Genomic DNA, 24,825 nt, shown 5'->3' with positions numbered 1-24,825 from the left:
CCTTTATAACTCCACACTTCCAGATTTTTAAAGACCAAATTGTAGTCTACAGCCCCAACAAACACTGACTCACGTGACACCAAATCAAGGCAATTTACTAGGCTTCATTCAGCTTCCAACGGAGACTCAAATGGCTTCATACAACTTCATTTCACACGTAAAGTAACTCCCCAAGAGAATACATCCACTAATGTAATGGTAATTTATCAAATAGTTGTCAAGTCATTTTAATATCAAACACAACTTCCAAACCTATGCAAGTACTGGATTAAAAGTAATTATTCCATGCCAATTAATCCAATAGCGGTTGAGTTATTTTACTCTGGACCCGAGTGGTGCGTTGTCCGGCAGACTGCCACTGCCACCCATAGAGCCGTAATGCTTGCTGTACTTGGTCGTGTTTTTTTGTTTTTTTTAAGTCCAATAGAAGTTGTGCTCGGCAGCAGAACAGAAAAGCCCAGGGATGAAATACATGTGAAAAATATTCCAGGCTAACATTGTTTAAGCCGTTTCAGATGCTTTTCAAAACAAGGTGTTCTGAAGCGGCATCTGGATGACATATCACGTTGCACATGAGAGGAAACTCAGACAAAGAACACCATACATCTCAGACCCTCAACTCAAAAATGCTGAAGTCAAGAAAAAGTCAAACATGCATTTTTTCACTATGCTTTGCATGGTAATCATGGACCCCTGAGTGCGGTGACCGGGGTCAACAGAGGACGGGAGGCCTGTTTCATAATCTCACTTCCCACAGATGTCCTGCGTATGCTCCTTCTCTTCCAGTATGTGAGCTGTCAGGGGAGGAGGAGGAGCAACCAGGATCATTGGGAAGGGAAGGAGGCACAGATTAAGGAAAGAAGAGGAGGAATGTAGGAGCTATCAATGTCACTGGAACAAACCCAACACGGAAAAAAACATGACTTAAATCTCTGCAGCAGAACATCTGCACCCATCTGTATTCTAAGGTATTATAAAAGGTGTCTGTCACTCTTTCTAAAATGTCCGGGAAATATTTTAGTAACACACATAGTACACAGGTAGAAACAAAAAGTGAACTGGGATTAGAGTAAATCAATCTTGTTTAAAATGCAGCTCCTGTCTTGTCTGGACAACAGCAGACAATAGACTGCATCCTCCACACAAACAAGTGTCATGTCCTCAGAAATCTAATATACGAGTGAGAAGAATTCTAAGTCACAGCAGTGGTTCACTAAAGCAAAGTGAGAGAGGGCAGGATGACATTATTAAACATCATGCGCACGCCTGTAATCGGCTTGCAGGCCTGCTGATGAAGAGGAGACACCGCAGTGTGTGCTGGAAACACGGCTGACTGACCCACGCTTCCCCTCCGTCATTAAACATGCATGATGTTGATTAAACATGAGCACTGGAGCTACAAGTGTAGCACCTGTCCTGTTGCCTCAGCACACGACCAAGAGCCAAGTGTGTGTGTGTGTGTGTGTGTGTGTGTGTGTGTGTGTGTGAGTAATGTAAAGGTAAAACCCAGCAGGGGTTTCACTGTCCAGGCTGTGCAGAAGAAAGACTGCGGTCAAACCTACAGTCTGTTTCCTCTGATCAACACCACAAGGGGAAGGTCACAGTGTTCAATTTGAGCATCTGCTTTTTTAAGATGTTACTTCCTGTTTAAGAGTTCGAAGTTTGTCAGCAGAAATCACACATTTGCATTTCTTTTCTTATCTCATCTTCCCAGCTGATGAACCATTTACACGTAAGGGCTAGGGGCTTCTGTCCTCGCATAAGCAAAATAGTAATTATTGTGTAATTTCCTGTCACAGCCCTGGTTAAACTGTCAACAAAATTGACATTGCGTCTTTCATCAAGGGTCACACAGTTCAAATTACGATAGGTTTCAAAGTATTTGATTGTTAATGTAATAACTTTCACATAACATTTTCTTTTCTTACAGTTTCCTCTCAGCTACTCTCACGCAAAATTCAAGGGATGGTAAATGGACCACACTTATATTGCGCTTTATCAGGTCTTTTCGACCCCTTAAAGCTCGTACATACTACGAGTCATTCACCCGTTCACAAGTCATTCATACAAAGCAGTGCTCTAGGATTCACACACCATCACACACACACATTCAGGGTTAAGTATCTTGCCCAAGGTTACATCGACATGTTGACTGCACATTATGGGATCGAACCCACAACCTTCTGGTTCGAAGACGACCACGCTCCCTCGCAGCCACAGTCGCCCGATCCCAAGGGATGATGGAAAAATCTCCCAGTGCAAATAGTTCCCACATGAAGATGACCCAATTAGCCCACAGTGAGACTTTGTACTTTGTGTTTGGGTTGAATGAGAGTGCCAGCTGCCTGGGACTCCTGGCGTTCGCTGCTGGCATCGATGCATCAACGACCTGTTAGCTCCTTGCAGTGCGGCCACAAAGAACAGCTGACAGAGTGATAGAGGATAAAGAGCAAAGATTTGCCCTGATGGAGTCCTCCTTAAATAGGTCAATGTGGACAGAAACCTCAACTCCTTTCCTCCTTAACATCCACCCTCATCCATAACTTCCCTTACTCGTAGTACAATCCCCAAGAGTTATAATAAGGATTCAATCTATAAATCCCCATCTGGACACAAATCTCCTATTTGCATCTTTGTTTCTAGAGAAACATTTCTTTGTTGCCACAGCTTTGATTACGAACAAAGTGTTATTGATACAGTGTTGAAAGCGTGTTAAGTTAAGCCTGGCAAGCCCCAATCGGCCCTTGTGTAGAAGGCAGGGCATTGATATGCTGATGGTAGCCTGGCTGTGTCCGCTGAAGGGTCAGTGCACAGAGCCCCAGGGAGAGGAAGCATCTTCTGCCTGCTAAATCAAACAGCGCTCGCTCATCGACTCACTTGCCCTCCCAGAATCTTCTGACAGGTTTGCGAGAGCTTTGGATTAATGAAGGCCACGGCAGTTGTGTCCTGGCGATATGTCATTGAATCATTGGACAGTCACTCCATGACGGTAACAGAGAAAAGACCGTCTCCTGGTTATTTTTGTCTTCACTGTGGCACATTTCATATCAACATTAATGATGAGACAACCCCGCGGCCAGTAGTGTTCAATCGTGGGAAATAACCATGGAAAACCACTAAAGGGCTAAATGAAAGAGGGGTACATTTGGAAACACTTGTTCTCAGATTTAAATTCTCATGGTCAGAGAGGCCTTGTATGACCCTGATGATTCAGTACGGAGTGACTGATCTGAGTTACAGTACTATGATTATATGACCCCAGTTATTTAGATTCGGAGGGAGGAGGACACAAAGAAGGGAGCACCCATGATAGAATTTGCTGTAGTTTTAGCTTCACATGTTTGTCATATTTCTGACTGACTTGTTTCAATGCTCTTATAAAGAAAGACAAAACTTTATGTCCTATGCACCTATTTAACAGTCATGGGTTAGGTACTACTCTTAATACATGTTTCTCCAATGTTTTTTGCAGTATTTCCTTCCCTTGATTTATATTCAGGTTTTCTGATTCAGACTTTCAGACCTGAAATGATTAGTCCATCCATCGATTAAACAGTTTACAGAAAATTAATGAGCAACTACTTTGGTAAACATTCACTAGTACCAGCATCTCAATTGCGAGAAGCTGCTGCTTTTGTCTAATTAAGATGCATGTCAATTCAATATGTTTTTGGTTAAAAGCATATTTTTTATCAGGTTGGGCATTGACAAATGGTGATGGTCAAGTTGATTTATGGTTTTACCCACACTGCCCAAAAAAATGGGACGAAACAGGTACCATTTGTACCTAAGTCTACAGAGTCCTCCATCGTCAATATTTGTCTCAAAACCATCAATTATCTTAGAAAACTCACTCAACCTAACAGAGACAAGTACTTCATATTGTTTTCTGACTTTCTATCACTGTCTGTTGGTAAATGATTCCCCTTTCCACGGAACAGAGAACTTTAAACCCTCTTTTTCTTGCGACTTAAGCTTAAAAGAACGGTTGTTAAGATGGCCCGTCATAGCGGTACGTGGCAACACTGCTGAGACTTGTCCGGCGACTTTACCGTACATGGGGACAAGTATACAGTGAGGGGATGGAGGCAGGAATGAAAACAGGAAACATGCATGGCTGTCTGTGAATGCAGCAGCCCTGTAATGCTGAGGTGGGGCGGTGGAGGCTTGGTCATTGTGGCTGACGCACTGGGGGTGGTGGTAGTGGTGGGTCGGTGGTAGGGAGGGATTCAGGCGCTCAGTCAGGCTTCCTGTCTTGGCACACCCTGCACTGCCCATTTCCTGCCTGCCTGCTGAAAAATGCCCTGTCCCTCAACTCCCCCCCTTAGCTAGGAACCTTGCTCAGTAGACCCAGACAGCGCCTGAGTCAGTCAAGCCGAACACTTCATTCCTTCTACCCTCTCACATTCCCTGCCAGACTCTTCCAGGTGTCGTTTTTAAAGGAAAACCACCACACATAACAACTTGGGTCTTACATTTGTAGCTCTGGCTATCAGTTATGGGTAAAAATATGCCTGCCAAAGTAATCGCTGAGATCTGGGAACAAGTTGACATCATTTAAAAACAGGGGAGACAAACACAACTCATCTAAGTTCATTTGATTAACCTATTGACTTTAAATGATCAAAATACAGGATTTGGGCTACAACAACTTATAACATAGGTTATATAACGTCAATATAGGTGCATTTACTAACAGTGTCCTACTTCAGCTTACGTGTTTCTAGTCACTTGATAAATTCAAGTCCATATCCTATCTTTTTAAAGACATCAGTCGTTGCTGATGTCTCCTTGCTCTTTAGCTGCTAAATGCTCCACTATGTCCTCCATGAAGTCTCTAATATGTGTATGTCGTTGATAATTGACTGTGGGTTCATCATTGCAGAAATCCCTTTTAGAATAACCTAGTTATATGATCCAGTTCAAGGCTTGTGGACACCATGATAAATTTAGATTTTGTGTGTAATTGAACCTGTATTTTATTTGATCAAACAAGTACTGCTTAAAGCTAACATTGTTTGTGCACTTTAAGGGTCTCATGCTAAAGGAAGGTTTGAGCAACTGAAAATACATGACTGTTTACTTGAAATTAATACAACTCCCCTTATGACTCAAGATGCATAACCAAAAATAAATGCTTGAAACCAAAAGCTGGCCTCGCCAGTGTGTTTTACTTAAACACAATGGCACTTTTTCTTACAAAAAACACATTAAGAAAATTCGATGATAAATGGCAAAGTGTTTTGGGCCCAAACATTGTTCCAAAAGTAACTCCACCCGACTCCAAAGGTCATTCCTAAGAACAGAGCCTTCTGTGTTGCTTGTTTAAAGACCATTTTCTGTTTTGCTTTTGACGTGAACTTCCGCTCCCATACAACATTCACTCGACACCTCTTGAAAGGGAGCCCGGCTGGCACTGAGGAGAGGAGGGTGGTGGAAAAGGTGGTCTTTTTTAGAGCAGTTATTTTTCCTGTGTACATGAATGCACGCAGGGAAAAACACAGCTGTGAGAAGAGAAATTAGAAATCACTGGGGTCATTTTATACAGGCATCATTGGAAGAGGAAGTGAAGCAGTCTGCATCTGCACAATTATCAACATAGCGAACAGATTCTGCTTCGCAATGAATAATTCTGCTGGTAAGTGATAATGAAACCTGCCCATCTACGGTGCCTCAGCATCTATCAGCCTTATCACAATCATGAGGGCTGACGGGCCAATGATGACTCTCAGACAGTAAGAAGCAGCTTATTTTCCACAGAAGATCTTCCATCCCATGAATAACAGGGCACTTGGTGATAAAGATAAGCCCAGCGGGATGAGTCCGTCCCTAAAGAGCCCATTAAAAGGCATGAAAACATACAGCTTCAGGATATTTGCAATGTGTGACCTCAGAGCACCGGGCTTCTGTTCCTGAGGGCAGCGGTGGCGCGCACACACACACACACACACACACACACACACACACACACACACACACACACACACACACACACACACACACACACACCACACACACACACACACACACACACACACACACACACACCACACACACACACACACACACACACACACACACACACACACACACACACACACACACACACACACACACACACACACACACACACACACACACACACACACACACACACACACACACACACACACACACACACACACACACGGCAGGTTTATGGGCCTCTCCTAATAGGAAGGCTTTCTGCAGCCTCGTGTGAAGGAGCTTTGGCTCCAAAGCTCAACTTCCTGCAGGACCGGTGATGTCATGAGGACACGTTATAAAAGGAACATCTGTGCAGCTCAGCGAGGCTCCTCAGCCCACTTGCTCATTACTCCCCAGCATCGAACACGCTTCCACATCACAGAGTTTGTCTGTGTGTTTGTTTTGCTAAAGACTTGATGATGGCTTATGTTGTGATCTGGCACCAATTAAACCACAACAGGAAAACGTGTGCAGCCAACAAACTGTTTACAGTGTTTGTAAGTCCTGCAGTCTGACTGACAACTGCCAGCTCAATTTGGTGAATTTGTTTAAAAAAAAAACCCTCTTTGGATGTTTATAATTAAAGACTATACTGAAAGTATGAGGCAAAAGAAAGGATGTCTATCGTGGATAAGACAGCTCTCTCTTCTGTACATACATGTGCTTACGCAAAATGTAAAGGTTTCAATATAACAATACAAAAGTCTGATATTGTAATGTTTTAATAATTGCATTTATTATAAATAAACCTTTTTTCTTCATTGTAGCCAAACCTATGCATTTCTGTTTACTTCTACATTGAAGGCTCAGATTAACTATTCATTTTATGATATATTGTCTAACAACAGCTCAAGTCTTAAACAAATTCTATATGAATTATGATCAAATTTTCTAAGTTTTATAAACTCTGTCGGTTTATAAAACTTAGAAAAAGTATTTTACATGTATAGCTTAGTAACAATGTGACAATCAGTATCAACAGCATAAAAAGGCAAGAAGTGCCAAAGCAGACTGCACTGCTTATCTCTCTCCTGACACTTAAGAGATTGTTGAAACTTGCAATTGTTTTGTAAGAAATCTGGACTGCTAAATGTTCAGATAAATCCATCTGCAAATGCGACAGGTGTAGTACACCTACTGAAGGCCTTAATACAGCAGGTTAACTCCACTATTGTGGCTACTGTGGTACAATAAAAAAAACTCACAATTCACTGCCATTACAAGGAAAAGGATTGTTAATATGTTTGCAACGCAGCAAGCAACTCTGGACTTATATACAACGTGGGAATGTAGAGTCTGCGTCTATTTGGACTTTGTTTTCATACCAGCCTGTCTCACAACATGCCAAACAGCCAAAACATAGCGACGGAAAGAAGTCAGAAACCAACCAAGGATAACAGCCTTGAAGAACTGTGTCAGATTCTCTGATACGGTTTCCCAAATAACATCAAGAGATTCGTCTCAAATAACCAGTGAAGTGCAACTGAATGAAGATCCGCAGGAAGATATTTTCCAACACACCACCTACACCATGTCTGCACTACATGCCCCCACTACATGCCCCCACTGACTTCATGTGGGCAGCTCAGCTTTATTTCATAGATCAGAGTGATTTTGCTGTTCTAGTTATCAAAATAAATGGAGTGGCTTCCGTACCTCTATAAAAATGAGCTAATCTGAACTTTCAGAGTTTCCTTTAGCTTAGGAGAATTGGAGAGAGGACTGTGCTTTTATCAACCACCCTCCCCCACACCTACTATACAAGGACTTAAAGTACACCCATCCATCCATGTTGGCAGTGAAAGGCCAGTCTTGTTGCTTTGGTTGACGTGCACCTGCTCCAGTACACTCCGGACACTTTAGCCTCTATCGCATCATTCACATCACTCTGAGTCAAAAGGAAGATAAATTCACGCAAAATTCGAGCTTGTTTAGCCTTGACACAACTTTACGTATTCTTTTTACAGTTCAAACTTGTGATTTACACAATATACCATCTTGTTCGACCTTAAATGCATAGCTAGTGTCTCTTTAATATGTGTAACACGCCGATAGTAACACAAAGACACACTCTGTCTTTAAGGTTGGACATCAATACAATCTGTAATTGAGATTCATGGCACATATAAGCTTTGCTTTGCTGAACTTTTTTCCACTGAACCTGCAGCTGGACACTGAGCCGTGAAAAGAAGAAAGCTCTGGGCAACAGAGGAGCACATCTCAGACATTTTCATTTCTTGGACCCAAAAATAGACCCAGAAGCTGCAAACCTTAATGTATTAATGCCCCATCCACAACATAAGATAAAGTAATGATTGTTACACCAGCCCTGTTTACCAGTCTTTGTACAGTGTAAGTAAAGAGAAGCCTGGGATCTCAGTGTCTTATTCTGGCTATTTCCACTACATTTAAGTGGACTCAATCTGTTCTCACATTAAGCGAGGACCCTGTGGACACACTTCAAGGATAGCTTTTTAAAACCTTTATGTCTTCTTCGTCACAATAAAATTCAAACTTCCCACAGACCAATTTAGCTGCAATAACCGTCAAACAAGTCCCTGCGTGCATAGAGCATAACTTGCATGTAATCGGCCCATGTGTGTGTGTGTGCGTGCGTGTGTGTGTGCAACAGGACTTCTCGGACACCACCCCCACCTCTATTTCCATAAAAACATGCAAAGCCTCGGTGTATCTGTTGCTGTCGGTGAAGATAACAAAACAAATCAGTTCTTAAGCACTTACAATTTTACTGAGATCCATGATAGTCCCGGAGTGAAGATCCGTGGATCCGGAGAGCAGATATCCTAACGATTTAGTAACGGGAAAGCGATTGAGGCAACAAATGCATTTGGGAGGAGAAGGGGGAGGTGGAGCGGGCTGTTAGCTCAACATGTGTCCCGATTTGGTATTAAAATGCTCCCCTGTGTCTCCTTCCTTCCGCGTCCCTGTTTTCTTTTTCTCTGCGAGCCCTACGTGCTCTCTTATCGGGGAGGACTTCCAGCATCCGACCGCCGAGAAGCAGAAGCTGTCCGCGGGGAAAACACAACAGGAGTACCGCTGATAAACCCCGCTCCTTCCCGCTGCACGGTGAAACCCAGCCTGCCTCTATGCATCAGCCCACAGAGGCTAAGACGTGGGGTAGTAGGTAGTAGGCGACCTTTATTTTGCAAATAGCCCGCTCTCTTGTCAGACAATAGTAGCATGGAGCCTGCAGAGAGGGATGGCTTAAAACCGGTGGTTCCAAAACTGGGGTCCGGGGACTGGCGGGGGTCCTATAGGAGGGGAGGTGAAGTCCAGGAAATGAGAAAACAGCTGCATTTCCTCTGTTGCTCCCTTTATCAGGGGGTGGTGTGATCTATCTGTTGATTGGGTCACCTGACCTCCAGCAGAAGACAAATTATTACAACTACTTCACCAATAAAAACACTGATGCAAATATGACGTCAATATTGTCATTGATTAAAAGGTCATTTGCAAGACAAGGTGTTTAGACCCCTTTGCATCCTCTTCTGGAGACACCACACAAACACAATATGTGAAACAAGTGGATATTGTTGTAACACTACACAAACATTGATTAAAGAAAAAAACACGACACAACCTATTACCTGTTTAAAGTAAGGCAATCCCTTTTTCAAAGCAAGAAGGCCTGTTTCAAATGTGAATTACCTTTGAGCAGAGGTGGGAAGTAACTAATGCGGCTTTCACACCGGCGCTTTTCACTTTCTAGCTCCTCGCGAGAGCTTTTCTGGTTCAGCTCCCGTTTCCCTTTTCAGCTCCCGCTCTGTTCACACCGCTCAAGAGCCGGGATGGTACTGCGTCATTGCCTCATCGTTTGCGTCATGACGTAACCGTTTACGTGCCTGCTTCCTAAAACCCAAACCGCGCGGAAATCACAACAACAATGGCCGATTGTATTGAAGCGCTGTTCGCTGTGGTTATCCTCTTACGAGACGAAATGGAAGGCATCGGACGACTTTTCAAGGCACGACTGAATATTGCCATGAAGTTGTGTACAACCAACCCCCTTTACACCCCTTTCCAGAGAACGGTAGACAAGAAGGAGCTGACGTTAGATCTGCATTGATGGAGTATTTCAACATGGGGGACCACTAATATTACTGCAGTTAAACCTGATCTATTTTGTATCATGCCTCTTACAATAAAATCACTGGATCAGACTTGAATTGTGTTTTCTTTTGTATACAAATCACAGAATGTAAACAGATAAACAGGTATGAACAATATTCTTATAAAAATAGTGCATACCCAAAAGGTTGCCCCCGCCTCCGCCTCGACAGACGTAAGCGACGCCGCGTCATAGCTCCAAAGCTCTTGCCTCTGGACCGACAACTTTTTGGAGCTGGAAGTGAACCGCATTCCGGAGCTATGACGCGCCGCCGCTGCGGTGTGAACAGGAAAAAACGGTGCTTTTCAGGCTCTAGCTCCCAGCAGGAGCTGGAAAAGCGCCGGTGTGAAAGGGGCATATGTAGATTTACTCAAGTACTGTACTAAAGTAAAAATGTTGAGATACCTGTACTTTACTTGAGTATTTAAATGTTATGCTACTTTGTACTTCTACTCCACTACAATTCAGAGGTAAATCGTGTACTTTTACACCACTACATTTATTTTTTACCTTTAGTTACTTTGCATATGGATTAATGATGTGAAGTATTATCTTCTTTAATAAGACTTTAGTTACACCTGGAGTACATTCACAAGCTACCCTGCAGTATACAAAGTCATTCAAACTAGCTGCACCTTTACCAGCTTCGATAACACTTTGATGCATCAATGACTATAATAAAAACATATAATAAATATGATTCCGAAATTGACCAATTTGTATAATAAGTACTTTTACTTTTGGTACTTTAAGTATATTTTGATGTCAAAACTGTTGTACTTTTACTTGAGTAACCTTTTGAATGCAGGACTTTTACTTGTAACAGAGTATTCCTACACTCAAGTACAAGTTCTGAGTACCTCTCCCACCTCTGCCTTTGAGTCATATTGTGTGTGTGTGTGTGTGTGTGTGTGTGTGTGTGTGTGTGTGGTAATATTATGCTTATGGAAACACATGAAGCCTTGAAATGAGCATGCTTTAAATGTGCAAAGGAGGGAAAGCTCAGCTTCCATCATGAGAGCAATTCTAGGTAACTGATGCCCCCATCTGGTTTCTCTGAGACTGTCAACCTTCAATTTGATGTGAACCATGTGCTTCACGCAAGTACATGTTTTACTAAAGTTAACATAAAGGCATTTGTCACAGAAGACACTTGGACATGTAGGAAAATGTGTAGATTAAAAATGAAAAGAGTTGATAGCTGAATAAAAATGTAGCGGCTTCAGTTTCAACATTGTTGTAAATAATGAATGCACTAATCCAATTTATTTACCTTTATAGCTAGAGTGCTATCAGACCTTTTTGTAACCAATTGTATTATTATAATCGTTGAACAGAAGACACTTATGTATTCACTGATATAGTTTAAAAAGACAGTTAGCAAATGTGGAACCCAGCCACAGACAAACAAGTGCCTTACACTTTTCCTCCCACTTCTTCAACCCCTAGAGACCATTGTATTCCTCATGGAGGTGGTAAGTTTATAACTATCACCCACATCATTTGTTGTTTACCCTGCATGCTGGATGCCTTCACACACACAGTATTATGCTGACGATTGTCTGGGACATTTCCTGGAGTTACTGTGAGAAAGGATATGACATGAGATGTGGACGGACAAATGCTTACAAGAGCTCAGGGTTGACAATCATTGCTATAATATATTAGATCTAAGTTAAGATAAGATGTGATTTGTTGATCCCAAATTGGATAATTGTATACTACATTCTGTATACCTCTTTTGATAAAAAAAAATGCTAAAAACACATTTCAATTGATACCTCCAAGCGTGTGTATACAAAAAGGGACCATTACAGGTTTTCTAAAGGTAAATTCAACTGTAAAGGTTTAGCTAATAAAGTGTTCAAAGAGTGTTTATTTAAATAACCAGAACAAAATTGATGTGTATTACACTGCACATGTGAACATTGACATTCTAATAGCAGCAATTTGATACATAATGTGTTCATATTTTGGGGGTTTTAAGTGAAGGATAAAGCTTGAAAGATTACATATTTTATTATTATAAGGAGTAATAGCTGTATAAGGTTTTGTAATCCAAAGTAGTTGTTTTACATTTGTTATGTAGCCCTCACCAAGTTTAAATTCAGTCCAAAGCTTCTCTATACAATCACAGGACATCAGCTGATCGACCGAGGCCAGGCCAGCCACAATAATCAATATGCTACTCATTATACCATCGGGGCTGCGCATTAAAACTCCAGGCCGCTCAACATAAACTGTCTGTCTCCAGACAATACTGGCTCTTTTCCACAGAGTCTCTTCACTTCCTGGTACGGCGTGGGCCCATCGTTGTGAGGGCAGCCTCACAGAGCATTTCTCACATACAGCGGTCCCACTCTGTCTCTGCCTGGCTTCTCAGTCAAACACTCAAAACCCCTTCCCCTTTTTAATAAAAGTTTAAAAGATGTCATTTTAAATGATGGTTAAAATCTTCTTCTTCACATTCCAATTAGGTTCTCAAAAATCTGATGAAGCATTAATGCAGGGCTGCCAACCTTTGAGTTCAGCTTGGAGTGAGAAAAAAAGGCAGGGACAGGGATTAACTCTAATAAATTAGAGGTCGCTTCCATAAACCAGTGGCGGCGCCAGATATTTTGTTTTGGGGGTGCTGTGGGGTAGCTTGACGTTTCAGAGGGTGCACAAACATTTAGGGTTTCCCATTAATGTACCGGACGTGAGGAAAGGCATGTGTGGCGTGAGTGCGTGAGATATGTGTTAATTGCGTGACTCTCACGCTCAATGCGTGAGGGTTGGCAGCCCTGATTAATGACACATCTTCACTGAGACAAATGAAAATTATGTTTGTGGATGAAGTTTAAATGAACTTGCCCATTTAGGCTGGAAACAACTAATGATCATACCATTTCTTCAGGTAAAAAGGTTGACGTCACACACTCTTTTATGTTGGATGATTTTCAGTGTTTAACAACAACAGCGAGATTTGATTGTGAAAGTCCAGGTAGAATTAAAGTGTCAATACCCAACACATTTGTTATAAGAGAAAAATATTACTGTCTAAAGGAAATGTGCAAATTCCTAACTGTGGTACTACAGATGTATTTGGGATATTCAGCTGATACCCCTAATACCATTATTTTTTCTATTAGGTATAACTTTAAAAAGGTAATTGCAGTAATAAAAGTGATCCACATTAATGTCCTTTGAACCCAAACATGGTGTGTGTGGAGCACAGTGGTTAAAGTCCATAGATGTCTCTTCCCCAAACACTAGACAGACTGACTAAGGTTGTGTAGTTCCTTAGGCAGACTGTGTGTATCAAAATGCAAAACCTCAATAAAAAGCTGATCCAGCATTTTGTACACATGTTTCTACCATCTGTACATGCTATAGGATTCTTAAATCTGCTGCATTAAAGCAGGTTTGCAGAGGATTCTTTGGCTCAGACTACATGACACATTTCTGCTTGTGTCCTCTGTCCTTATTTCAGGGGGTTCACCCTCTCAATCAATAAATGTACTAGTTTTGGTATTTTTTGACTAAAATGTCTGTAGTCAAGGACAGCCCTACCTATTTTGGCCATAAAAAAAGCGATCCCTTCAAATGTCATTACAAAGTGTTTTGACACAACTTATAATTGTAAAATATACACATTAGTAGAGTGATATATTTATTTCTGCCATATCGTTCAGCCATAGTCCCTGCAGATTGTACATGACTGAGGAATGTATTGTATTCAAATGATTATTTGAAATGAGGCCACTCATGTTGCAGCAGGCTAATTTGCATACCACGTGCTCACATCCACGATGTAGGTTTCAGTCTGACTTTTGACCTTTGCTGCATGTGAAACAAAAAGCAACACTCCATCTCTGTCTCGCTCCCTTTCCGCTTTACTGTCCTGTAAAACAGACGAGAACTCCAAAACAATCTGTATATCAAAGCCATTGTTAATGCCGCCAGGAACTCATCGGTGCACTTTGTTCCACTTACTGACCTGTCACTCATGTCCAGCTCTATTATTCCACAGCCAGTCAGTGCAATGAGGCCACAAACCACCGCCTGCTGTTTCTGCTGCCTCAGTGCTTTTAATGGTCTCGCTTTCATGCTTGCATGCTCGTCTGTGAGTGTACTGCATGTATGCAGATATCCCTTCATAACTTCCCTGCATTTTGAATTGCAGGATGTAAAAGAAGCAAAGGAACACTCAAGACAATGAGGGGAGGACAACAAGACAAGGAGAAAGACAAAGACAGTGGAGAAAGAGAGGCAGAGAGACGGGGTGGTTAAAAGATTATTGTCTACGTCCGCCCTGCTGAGCCCTGCTTGTGCCCGAGGGCCAGGCCCCGCTCCTCCCCTGAATTCCACAGCTGCCAGGCCACCAAACAGCACTACAAGAGGGTGCAGGGCGAGGGGACGAGGGGTGTCCATCAATGCAGGTTCACACATACTGTACACCAATCAAGATTGGGGGTACATGTCCAACAATGGTTACTTCTGCAGTTGCTAAGCGGTAAGAAGTTTTGTAATCTATTTATTTGATAAGACGGAAATTATCATTTACATTTTCTAAAGTATTCCGATTGAGCACACATTATGTCAGCTCTCACACCTAAACATCATGTGTTGCAATAGAGAGTGCGTACAAAATAGTAAGCACACAGGCAAAGTTGAAAAGGTTTGCTAAACATTATTGAATAAACAGATTCAATCGTTAGCTAAGGGATGCACAATATTGGATTTTACCAATATCTGATATTCATAACTCCTTTTGGCGATACTGCTATATGAGGGTATTTATTTTGAATAGCAGAGCACATCAAGTCTGTACTGTGTTGGAATTAACACGATATTACTCCTACTCTAAATTAGTACAAATGCTTTACATATTTCTGCTTGAACTCAATAAGACATTGACTGAATTAATACATAAAAAATAGCAACATTATGTAGCTATTTCAAAAAATAAATAAAGAATGAAAACTACGCTTAATCTGAGCTGCAACCCTGCCAGGTGATGTGCAAACAAATGCACTGTTCCTACGGGCAAAAAATATAAGAAGCTTCAGTCCGAATGTTGCCTCTTTTTAAGTCCAATGAACGAGGCTGAAAGACTGACAGGCCTATATCCTAAAAGACAGACTAAAATATGAGAAATAGATTTCTTTATGCTAAATGGAACCTCCCCCCTGCATACATACTTGTTGCACATCCTCAACAGTTTATGGTGCATGCAGAAATGGTTAATGTTTATATTTAACCCTTTATGGGCAGCTGACATGCCTTGATTGACTATTGACCTATTAAATAATGTCTATTAATTTATTTAATTAATGTCTGAACACACTCTCTATCTATCAATGGTTCAAATGGTTAGATAAACCTGAATGGTTTGAGAGTTTCTGCTACTCTAATATAGCAGAATTGCTATCTCGACCAACCATAATGACAGTTTAATGAGTGACTATACTATACTGTACATTCACATCAACTGCCAAAAGTGCATCTTGTCAAATAAAGATACAAATAGGAAGAGTTGCATCCGTGGGGACGAATAAATTAGAAGGAGGCGGCTGGCAGCTGTTCTTATTTTAAGGCCTTCAGTAAGTAACATACAATGTGGTGTGGCTGATGGGCTCAGGCTGCATATGTCCCAGCTGAGAGACTGGTGCCCCTGAAGTTTTCCACAAGTACTAATTATGGTTCGTATGGGTCCAGAGATTACTACCTACACCAGCTTCCAAATGAAAAACCTCCCATGGCCTGTGACAGCTTGGAAATAGTTCCACAATCTATGATGGAGTTGGCATCTCTGAAATTTTAGAGCCTTAAGATAAAGATTACAACATACTGTACGCAGTGTTTAGTCCTAGCTTGTTATTTACTTGTTGTTTGTTTTTACTTCTTTGAGAACACAATAGAAGACTAAAACAAGTTCGAGACAAACAGACCACAGATTAAATCCCCTAAACTCTAAATTAAAGAGTCGGCTGCTATTATGAGTCCAAACATGTCATTAAAAGCAAGAGTTGTGTGCTATCCGGCTGCTATGGTTCGTTCTTTTTATAACCCCGTGTGGACACTATGACAGAGAGGATTTTGAACACACCCTGGTTGTTTACCCAACTCAACAGAGAGATAGGCGAGCACTTCCCAGAATCAGCGTTTTACATAACTAGGGATTTAAAGTAGTCTGCAGTCTGCAGTGCACACTGCTTACTGTGTATTCATATGCTTGTAACTGTAGAACATTGAATTCAGGTTGCATGTTGAAGGACAGACTGTATGATCTATACTCACCCTTTGTACTGTCATACAGTGATTTCTACACACATGCAAAGGGCTGTCCTCAATTAAAGAAACTTATAGTGGATGAACAATCATACTATTTTAGCAACTAATCAAAAACTTACATTTTAGAAAGATCATGAAGACTGTGTCCTATAAAAGCACCACTTTAACAGATTACCATACCATGTTCACAAGTTTCTTATGTCATTCAGCTTTAAAAAAAAAAATGACATATCTAATAAATAAATCTCAGTTCACTAAAACCAAAACGATCAATTACTCCACAAGTCGAATTTATATATATATATATATAAATATAAAAGGTTATTCCGCTACTATTTGGTTATCACACTCACATACCAATAGCTCCCAACTTCAATATCTCTAAAAGTTGATTTTCTAAGTGTTCTGTCAGTAGAAATATGGAAAAAACAAAAAAAAATAATCAAAAGACTAGGCTTTCACTGTACATTATTGCTGAAAAGAGATGGCTGGAGACATGCAGACAGGCAGATATGCGGGCAGACAGGAGGTGAAAGCCAGCCACCCAGCAGATTTAGGCAGCTTTACAGCACAACAGATCAGATGCGATTATCTCTCGCTGATCCCTGTAAAGTAGACAGCAGATTCATTGATTCCTACACCGCCTGCTCTGGATCCCCCATGTCAAAAATCAACTGCACGTGAAAAAAGGAAACTAACAGTAAAAAGCTACAGAAGCACTCTCCTCAATCACAGCATTACAGAAGAGAAAGCTTTTGTCATTGGAATCAGGAAGAAAACAGCTGAATCGGTCATGCTTTTGGAACAGAAATATCAGCGATTCAAACTTGGATTTTTTTTTCATGAATATTTTCACCCTCGTTTGAAAGAGCCATTGCCACAACATATGTTATCAGACCTTAAAAAACGAATGTGAATCTATAAGGAATTAATCAGTTTTTTTTGTTATGCAATTGCAATGTGATTCAAGACACTGATGGGAAGGGTAATATTTGCATCATTATTCACATTTCATTGAAACACATAGTTGTTCAGCCCTAAAATGTATTGTGTCGTAACCTGGACAGCTTTGACACACTTCCAGAGGATGTGTGATATCAGGAGCCTTTCAGTGACCTAGTGACCAGACTTGGCTCACATAAAGCCATGCATTCTCCCAGCAACTAATCCATGCTGCTACTGTCACGGATGAGAGAGACGTGGGGTACTGAGAGTAGGGGGGGGGGGGGGAATTACCCAGACCCAGAAATGCTAAATACATACTGTTCAATTTAGCAAGGAGAAGCACGTTGCCACACTACCACAACAGTTGGTGCTGCCTTGATTCATCTGACCTACTTTCTGCCCCCTCTTTCCTCCCCTGTGCCTGGTCTGGGGAGAGGGGAGGGAAGACCACCAGGCAGGAAGCAGCAGGATCACAGCACAGCAGCAGCCTACATACATATGCTCACTGGGAGAGCACTTCATGCAAAGTCAGATGTAGCTCTGGAAGATACACAGCATTCATTATTCATCAGCAGTCATGGCGGAAAACTAAGCACATCAAACCAAAAAAAGAAAAAGTCCATAGCCTATCTCCTTTTTAGATCTCATCTTGGTCATACCATCATCCCATGACTGAAGGCCTACAGAAGGCACTGACAGCATGTCATACATGACATAGCTCCACAAAGCTTCAGCTCTCCTCCCTCTTGTCTGGTTTATTCTGCAGATAGGCTAAACAGCACAGTTATAATTCAAAAGGCCATTGACCTACATTTCAACAGCTCTTTTGTTGTACAGTGGACTCATTGGTATCTCTGCTGATCCCAGACACACTCAGGGAGAACAACACTGGAACAACTCATTATCTGGATCAAATGTAAAAACAGTAAAGTATCAAAAACGAAGGAATTCCTGCAAAATGTGGTTGATGTGTTTTTTTTTTAGGATCCTTAGCTGCAATCTGGACTAGAGACAACATCCCGACATGACTACTATCCCCCACCCACCTTAAAAGTGGCTCAAAGCCAGGGTCTTCATCCAACGCTTTAAAGAAAATCAAGCTATCATTACTTTAATGTGACAACTGTGCTCCATACCTGGCCTCTCTCAAAGTTTTCTTTCTCCAGCTCCAGGCTGTTTGCCCCAGTCCGGCGGATCACTTTGGGGATAGCGTTGGGTACTTGCTGCATGGAGCTTTTCACTCGATCCATTGTCGTATTTTTTCCACAACGGCGAGACAAAACTAAAACGTTCACCCGATAATCACGCTAAACTGTAAAAAAATTAATTCAATAAAAGCTGAACTAACTATGGCGGGCAGCAGTCCATGCTGTGCTGGACTCGTCGCCCCGTTCCCTGGATCATTTGGCCTCTCCGTCCAACACCCAGTCAATGACAGCAGTCTGAACCTAACCAGCGTAAAGCCCACCAGGCTTACTGGAAGTGGACCATTCAGCTTTTCAAAATAAAGTTCCTAATGGTATGCCTCCTTATGGCTCTCAGATAACAGGAAGGAAGGTGAAGGAAGTAGTCAGATCGTGTACTTAGTATTATTTATTTACTTTACACAATTATGTAATCCAATGCCAATGTGTCTGTAGTATGTTTCTATATATTTCTGTAGCTGAGTGAGATTGCATATTGTATTCAATGTAATCATTATTTTCGTTATATTGTGTATTAATTAAATACTCTAGTGAGTCCTCTCTATTGTGAATTTGTATACTTGCTGCTAATGTTTATTTTTATTTTTATTATAATTTTATATTAGGCCTATTGTATATTTTAAATATGTTTAATTCGTGTAATGCTTGACAACACTGCTGCCATGACAAAATAAGTTCCAAATGTGGGATAAATTAAGTATCTATCTATCTATCTATCTATCTATTAAAGTACCAACAGTAAAAGTAGGCTACTCATTATGCATATTGGTCCATTTCAGAATAATATATTATATGTTTTGATTATAATTATTCATGCACTAATGTTTTTATCAAAGCTTGTACATGAATTGTAACTTAAAGATCTCAGGGAATATATTATACAAACACTTCAACTCTTAATGAGGACCTCAAGAAAACCAGAAGTGATGTGTGCAATACATTGCAGGAACTTGACAGAACTTGTTAAATGTCTTTAAAACTCTCCTTTTTAAATCAAGCTGCACAAAACACACGCCTTTCATTCAAAGCTTTTAGGCATAACGTGTCCACTCCTCACAGAAACATATACAGGCTTCTGCCTGCTGTAAGTATGAAGACAGGAGCAGACCACTGCATGCTAATTCATGCTTTGGAGCGTCGCGGTTATTTGGATATTTTCTCTGGCAACTGCCTCTGACTCCTCCCAGTGTGCTCAGCCATTGGCTGGAGCTGAGCAGGGCCCGCCCACACCATACATTATGTGCAGTGATTTTTATTTTTTTTAGCCCTGTCTAAAAAAGTATGACCCTGGAGTCTTACATCATACAGAAATGACATATGTCTCTATATGGGCCATTCTACCGAATTGGTGCAAAACAATTGGTTGGAACAGTTTTTACATTTTGTATGTTTTTTTCCCAAAACTTTGTCCATATATATTTTGTACCATATCTAAATTACACATATCTAGTAAAAGAACCGTACATTTTGATATCGTATTTTCAGACTGTATTGGAATGTTCTTCCTCTACCAAAAATGGTCACTACCGAAACATAGTACATACACTGTAGTAAGGGGGGGGCAGGAGCTCCAACAAGCCGTTTAGGACAGAGAGTGAATACACATACTATACAGAGATGCTGTATGAGAAACCAATGTGAGTATTTTAGTAGCCTATACCTCAACAATGGAATTATGATCAGTATAAATGGCCATGACATGGGACCTTTAAGGTTACACGCCGATTTTCAGATTTTGGAACAGATTTATATCAAAAGGCGTGTGGCGCAGTGGGTTAGTGCACTGGTGATCGGATCAGGGGGATCAGAGGATCACAGATTCAAACCCCACTGCAGTCAGCATGTCATTGTGTCCCTGGGCAAGACAATTCACCCCAAATTGCTCCTGTGGGGATTGTCCACTGTATTGAGTATGTAAGTCGCTTTGGATAAAAGCGTCTAACAAGTAACATGTGATGTGATGAAAAGTATGGGATATAGCTACTTGCCATTCAGCCATGAGGGACAGGGATACAGTGTCACTGCCTAGTCAAAAATGCAGGGGTATGGCTAAAAACCAGGCTCAGCCATTGGACTAAAACCCCTTGTGTTTCGGTAGTCGCATGAAAACGGGGGACATGATTTTTTGAGTATAGTTTTTTTAATAAAAAATGATACCCACAATAAATCTAAATATACCAACTTCTGTTTGAATGTAATCATAAATATCTTCTAAATACACCATTGAACAAAATTAAAAAAAAAAATGTAAGTGTTATTTACAGAAATTGAAATTTAGATGTCAGGGTTGGGGACAGCTACTTCCCAATAGAAAGTACCCTATAAATGATGTTTTTGTATATATTAAGCTTATCACTATCTAATGTAATGCCTTGTGTGCCTTGTGACCAAGAAGATACAAACTTGAAGATTAGTGCTATTACAACTTGTCCAAGCAACAATACTGTTGATTCACTGTGTCACAATTCCCTGATAATTTTCAGTGAATTGTGACACAATCAGCCCTATCTGAACAGTGATACTGTACAGTATGTCAATCTAATGTATTGATTGTTAAGTTTATCAATCTACACATACACTCTATTGTCACTGATTCTTTTTTTACAAGGGCTTTACCCTGAAGCTATACCACTGTCAACCACACTCCAGTCTGATCAGTTTCTGTAAAGTACATCCTTCTCTTGTATTACCTGGAAGATATGCAAGCTATAAATAAATTATTGTCATTGATTTTTCCTATAACTAATGAATCAAAACTGCAACAGACTCAACCTTTGCTCAGTCTCAGATTATGGAGGAGCATGTTTGCCATGCACAGCTCAAGGCTGCCCTCTGTTGGTCAAACATGGGAACCAGGAGTAAAAACGTACATTTAATAAAAGCTTTTGTCTCAGGAGTAAAAGGAGGGCCAGCTGGAAATGTTTGTAGCAATGCATGATACCCATCACAATAAAACAAATTGTTGAGGCATTGTAAAATATATAAAAAGAACTAAAGGGAAGCAGATTTCTAGAGATGTGATGATTAATCGAAGAAAACTATATTGTTCCTGCTTCTCTCTTGGACTTTAGACTTTGTATTGGTAAAACAAGACACTGAAAACACCCTCTTCGACCTAGTTGTCATAAACATTATATTTGTGACATTTTATTGACCACAATTATTGTTGAATCTCTAACAAAGAATGTAATATTAATTAAGGTAGCAAGTACTCAAGTATGCTCCAATATCCCAGTATTGTTGTGCACTGGAAGTATCACTATGCAATATCACAATGTAAATACATACATACTTTATTTGAATGCAGTGATTGTACTAAAGGTAAAAATATATCATAACAAATGATATATTACCGATTTATTATTATTATTATTATTAATATTATTTTCATTATTAATATCGATGCAATACAGTGATCATTACCTGAATGTCGAGCTGGAAAAGGTGGGCTAATTTAAATTACTTTATATAGTAGTAAGTAGCCTACACTACTTGATTAAATGAAATGTGATGTAAAAATGTATTTGGTAACATTCCACCACTTTATATGAGTGCATGTAATGAACTGTAAATAATTAAAAAAAAACTCTGACTGCCCATCCAATAATTACAGCAAATACAGTATGAGCATACTGACGAGGATGAAGCCCAAAAAATAACCCTAAAAATGAGAGGTTGTAATCTCGCGAGACTACCAGTGTAACGGAGGACTGGGGCTTGGTCTTGAAGTTTTCAGATGCATCTGTAGATGAATCATAACAGCATCAAGATGTCGGGACGATCAGGCCGTGCAGAGACCCGAAGTCGGGCTAAAGATGACATTAAAAAGGTCCTGGCAGCCATCGAGAAGGTGCGCAAATGGTATGTAGGCTGTCCGGGGAACAATATGGAGGGAAATGTATTAGTAGACTCACTAGACTGTAGACTGATTATCTGCTGCGTCGCTCAACAAACTTCAGTCGGAAAAGTTGGATGATTGACGGGGCTGCTGACCAATCATTGCCCCCGTTTGACAGCAGGGGCGGAGCTAGCTGAGTTTTTTCCGCCGATAGCTGTCAATATGGCCACAGCCTCACACGCTGCGCGCCGTAATGTAGACGACTGTCCCGTAGTCACAGACATAACAGTGACATTAATGAACACCATGATACCAATCCTCATTATATTTTCACGCCCATGCAAAGTAAGCGAGGGCTGTTAGTTAGCATAATAAGATATTTGATTAGATGTCATTTTTTGCTGTAGACAGAGAAGACACGAGCATGTAAAGCCTGTTATGTCATGTTACAAATGAATGGTTTCCTAAAGCAGATGGTGCTGACCTAAAAAAAGCTCCTTGCGAAATTAAGCAAAACTAATTTCATCTACAGGGAGAAGAAATGGGTGACAGTCGGAGACACATCTTTACGCATATTCAAGTGGGTGCCAGTAACAGAAACAAAGCAGGTGGGTGTCTGCCACGTAAAAAAAAAAAAAATGGCATAGATTTTAAGGATTCACTTTTATATATCTAGTCAAAAGACTGATTTGTACAATCCCCTCCTTGTTATCAGATATTTAGGACCAAATCTACAGGTGGAGATGCTAGAGGACTGAAAGATGTGGTCCTGGAAAATACCAACTCTTTACTGGATTTCACTGGTGAGTTTGTGTGTGTATTTAAAAAAAAATGATGGAGCAATCCCATGCATAATGACCTGTCAAAAAGCCTAAATACTTTACAACCAAACAAAAATATAAAACCATGTCACCTGATCTTAAGCACTGTGCTCTCATTCCCAGATGAAAACAGCAACCAGAGCTTTTTGTCGGACGTTTACCAGCCTAAAATGGATAACAGCAGCAGCACTTCCAGCTCGCAGCAGGTCAGCCCTCCACACACCTCCAGCCTCCGAACTGAAGACTCTCAGCCACCCATGCTGGGCCAGGAGAGTGTAGATGGTATGTGGATGGCGCTCAGACATATTTTCACTGAATTGAACACAGTATTCTGTTATTTTAAAAAGGCACAAGTGTACAAAGGTATCAGTCCTAGCGGTAATAGTAGTAGAACTGTGGAAATACTTATTGAAATAACACTAGTTGGGTCCTGTGCTGTCTCTGGATTCCTTCACTGTCAAAGCTGCGTTCATGAGGATATATTTCCACCCTTTCTTGTTAATGCAGAGCCAGTACATTCAGGACAGGAGGGGGCTGATGAGCCTCCCACTCTCATCAAGGAAGACCTTCTTTCATCAGGAGCCATCAGACGGAAGACCCCAGACACACAGGTATATTTTTTCAAAAGGGCATCAAGGAAGACTTAAAAATGTTTTAAGAATACAATTTCAAGCATTGGGGTCTGTTGCATAGTGTTAAAAATGATGTTGTTTTTTTTTTAAACTAGTATTGCTTCTAACCTTGTGGACATTTTACTAACATCTTTTTATTTTAATTCAACAGGAGGAACTAGATGAAACAGGAGCACCCCCTTTAAAGAAGATATGCACAGGAGAAAATGCTGTTCTGAGATAGCTCATTTAGAATAATTTTGTCAAAATGCACATGATACCTTTCCTCTGTCAGATTAGCCACGCCTTCTAAATGATTCTAAGATTCTCTTGACATATTTTCCGCAAATATTACATTCAATCAAATGAAAAAAATGATTTCCTGCGAAATCCTTGTTTACTTTTAAAGGTCTCTAAAGTATGCCGTTTTCAATAATTTCAGAAATGAATGGAGACCATTTTCCGAACTTTGTGTGGCAAGTGACTGCCACTGAAAGCATATGTTTTAAAATTCTTAATTCACATGCTTTTGTGGCAACTAACTATTTTCTCAGTTTCTCTTTATGCAGCTGAACCTCACTTTTGCATGTTTCAAATTCCTATTGCTTTGTTGTTAAGGTTTACATGCCATTTTGAAAGTGTATTAAATGTGTAGCTTTAGATTGATGTTTAGATGTGCCATTTTGTATTAAATACAACACCCTTTCTGAAACGGATATGTTTTGGCTTAAAACATGCAAGAAAAATGCTTTCTTAATATTTATGATATAATTTGCCCATGTTTATAACTGAAGCAGTTGTAAACCATAATAAATGCTACTTTCCAATGAATTTCCAATCAATCCGTTCATTGTTACTACAAAGTCGCTGTGCATTCACCATAATATCGTGTGGCAATTACTGTGCTGTTTAATTAAGGCAGGGCCTATTGTTTAAACATACATTTTCAAAATGGAACCCAGACAAAGGGTTTAGAAAATGATTTCGATTATTG

The 24,825-nt window shown here is 40.5% G+C and overlaps 2 protein-coding genes across 4 annotated transcripts in view; one reads left to right on the top strand and one right to left on the bottom strand.

Annotated features, from left to right (window-relative positions):
* hip1 (huntingtin interacting protein 1) overlaps positions 1 to 18,761 on the bottom strand; it is a 49,234-nt gene extending 30,473 nt beyond the window's left edge. For 2 of the 3 annotated variants that reach the window (XM_034115010.1, XM_034115011.1), the window contains exon 1: positions 18,493 to 18,761. In XM_034115010.1, the coding sequence (XP_033970901.1) occupies positions 18,493 to 18,606 (114 nt within the window). In that variant the 5' untranslated portion in view covers positions 18,607 to 18,761. Of the gene's footprint in view, positions 1 to 8,748; positions 9,290 to 18,492 lie in introns of those variants that run through there. The other variant, XM_034115012.1, reaches the window with a different exon arrangement.
* A 3,507-nt stretch (positions 18,762 to 22,268) lies between these two features.
* On the top strand, positions 22,269 to 24,662 carry bcl7bb (BAF chromatin remodeling complex subunit BCL7B b). The gene is made up of 6 exons (XM_034114963.1): positions 22,269 to 22,422; positions 22,932 to 23,007; positions 23,115 to 23,202; positions 23,344 to 23,502; positions 23,728 to 23,831; positions 24,004 to 24,662. The coding sequence occupies exons 1-6, from the start codon at positions 22,310 to 22,312 to the stop codon at positions 24,073 to 24,075; spliced, it is 612 nt and encodes a 203-aa protein (XP_033970854.1). The 5' UTR covers positions 22,269 to 22,309; the 3' UTR covers positions 24,076 to 24,662.
* Positions 24,663 to 24,825: the final 163 nt, after the last annotated feature.

Source organism: Trematomus bernacchii, unplaced genomic scaffold (assembly GCF_902827165.1).
Source record: "Trematomus bernacchii unplaced genomic scaffold, fTreBer1.1, whole genome shotgun sequence".
NCBI lineage: Eukaryota > Metazoa > Chordata > Actinopteri > Perciformes > Nototheniidae > Trematomus > Trematomus bernacchii.
Note: the sequence above shows the minus strand (reverse complement) of the source record. Positions and strands in the feature narration are given on the sequence as shown.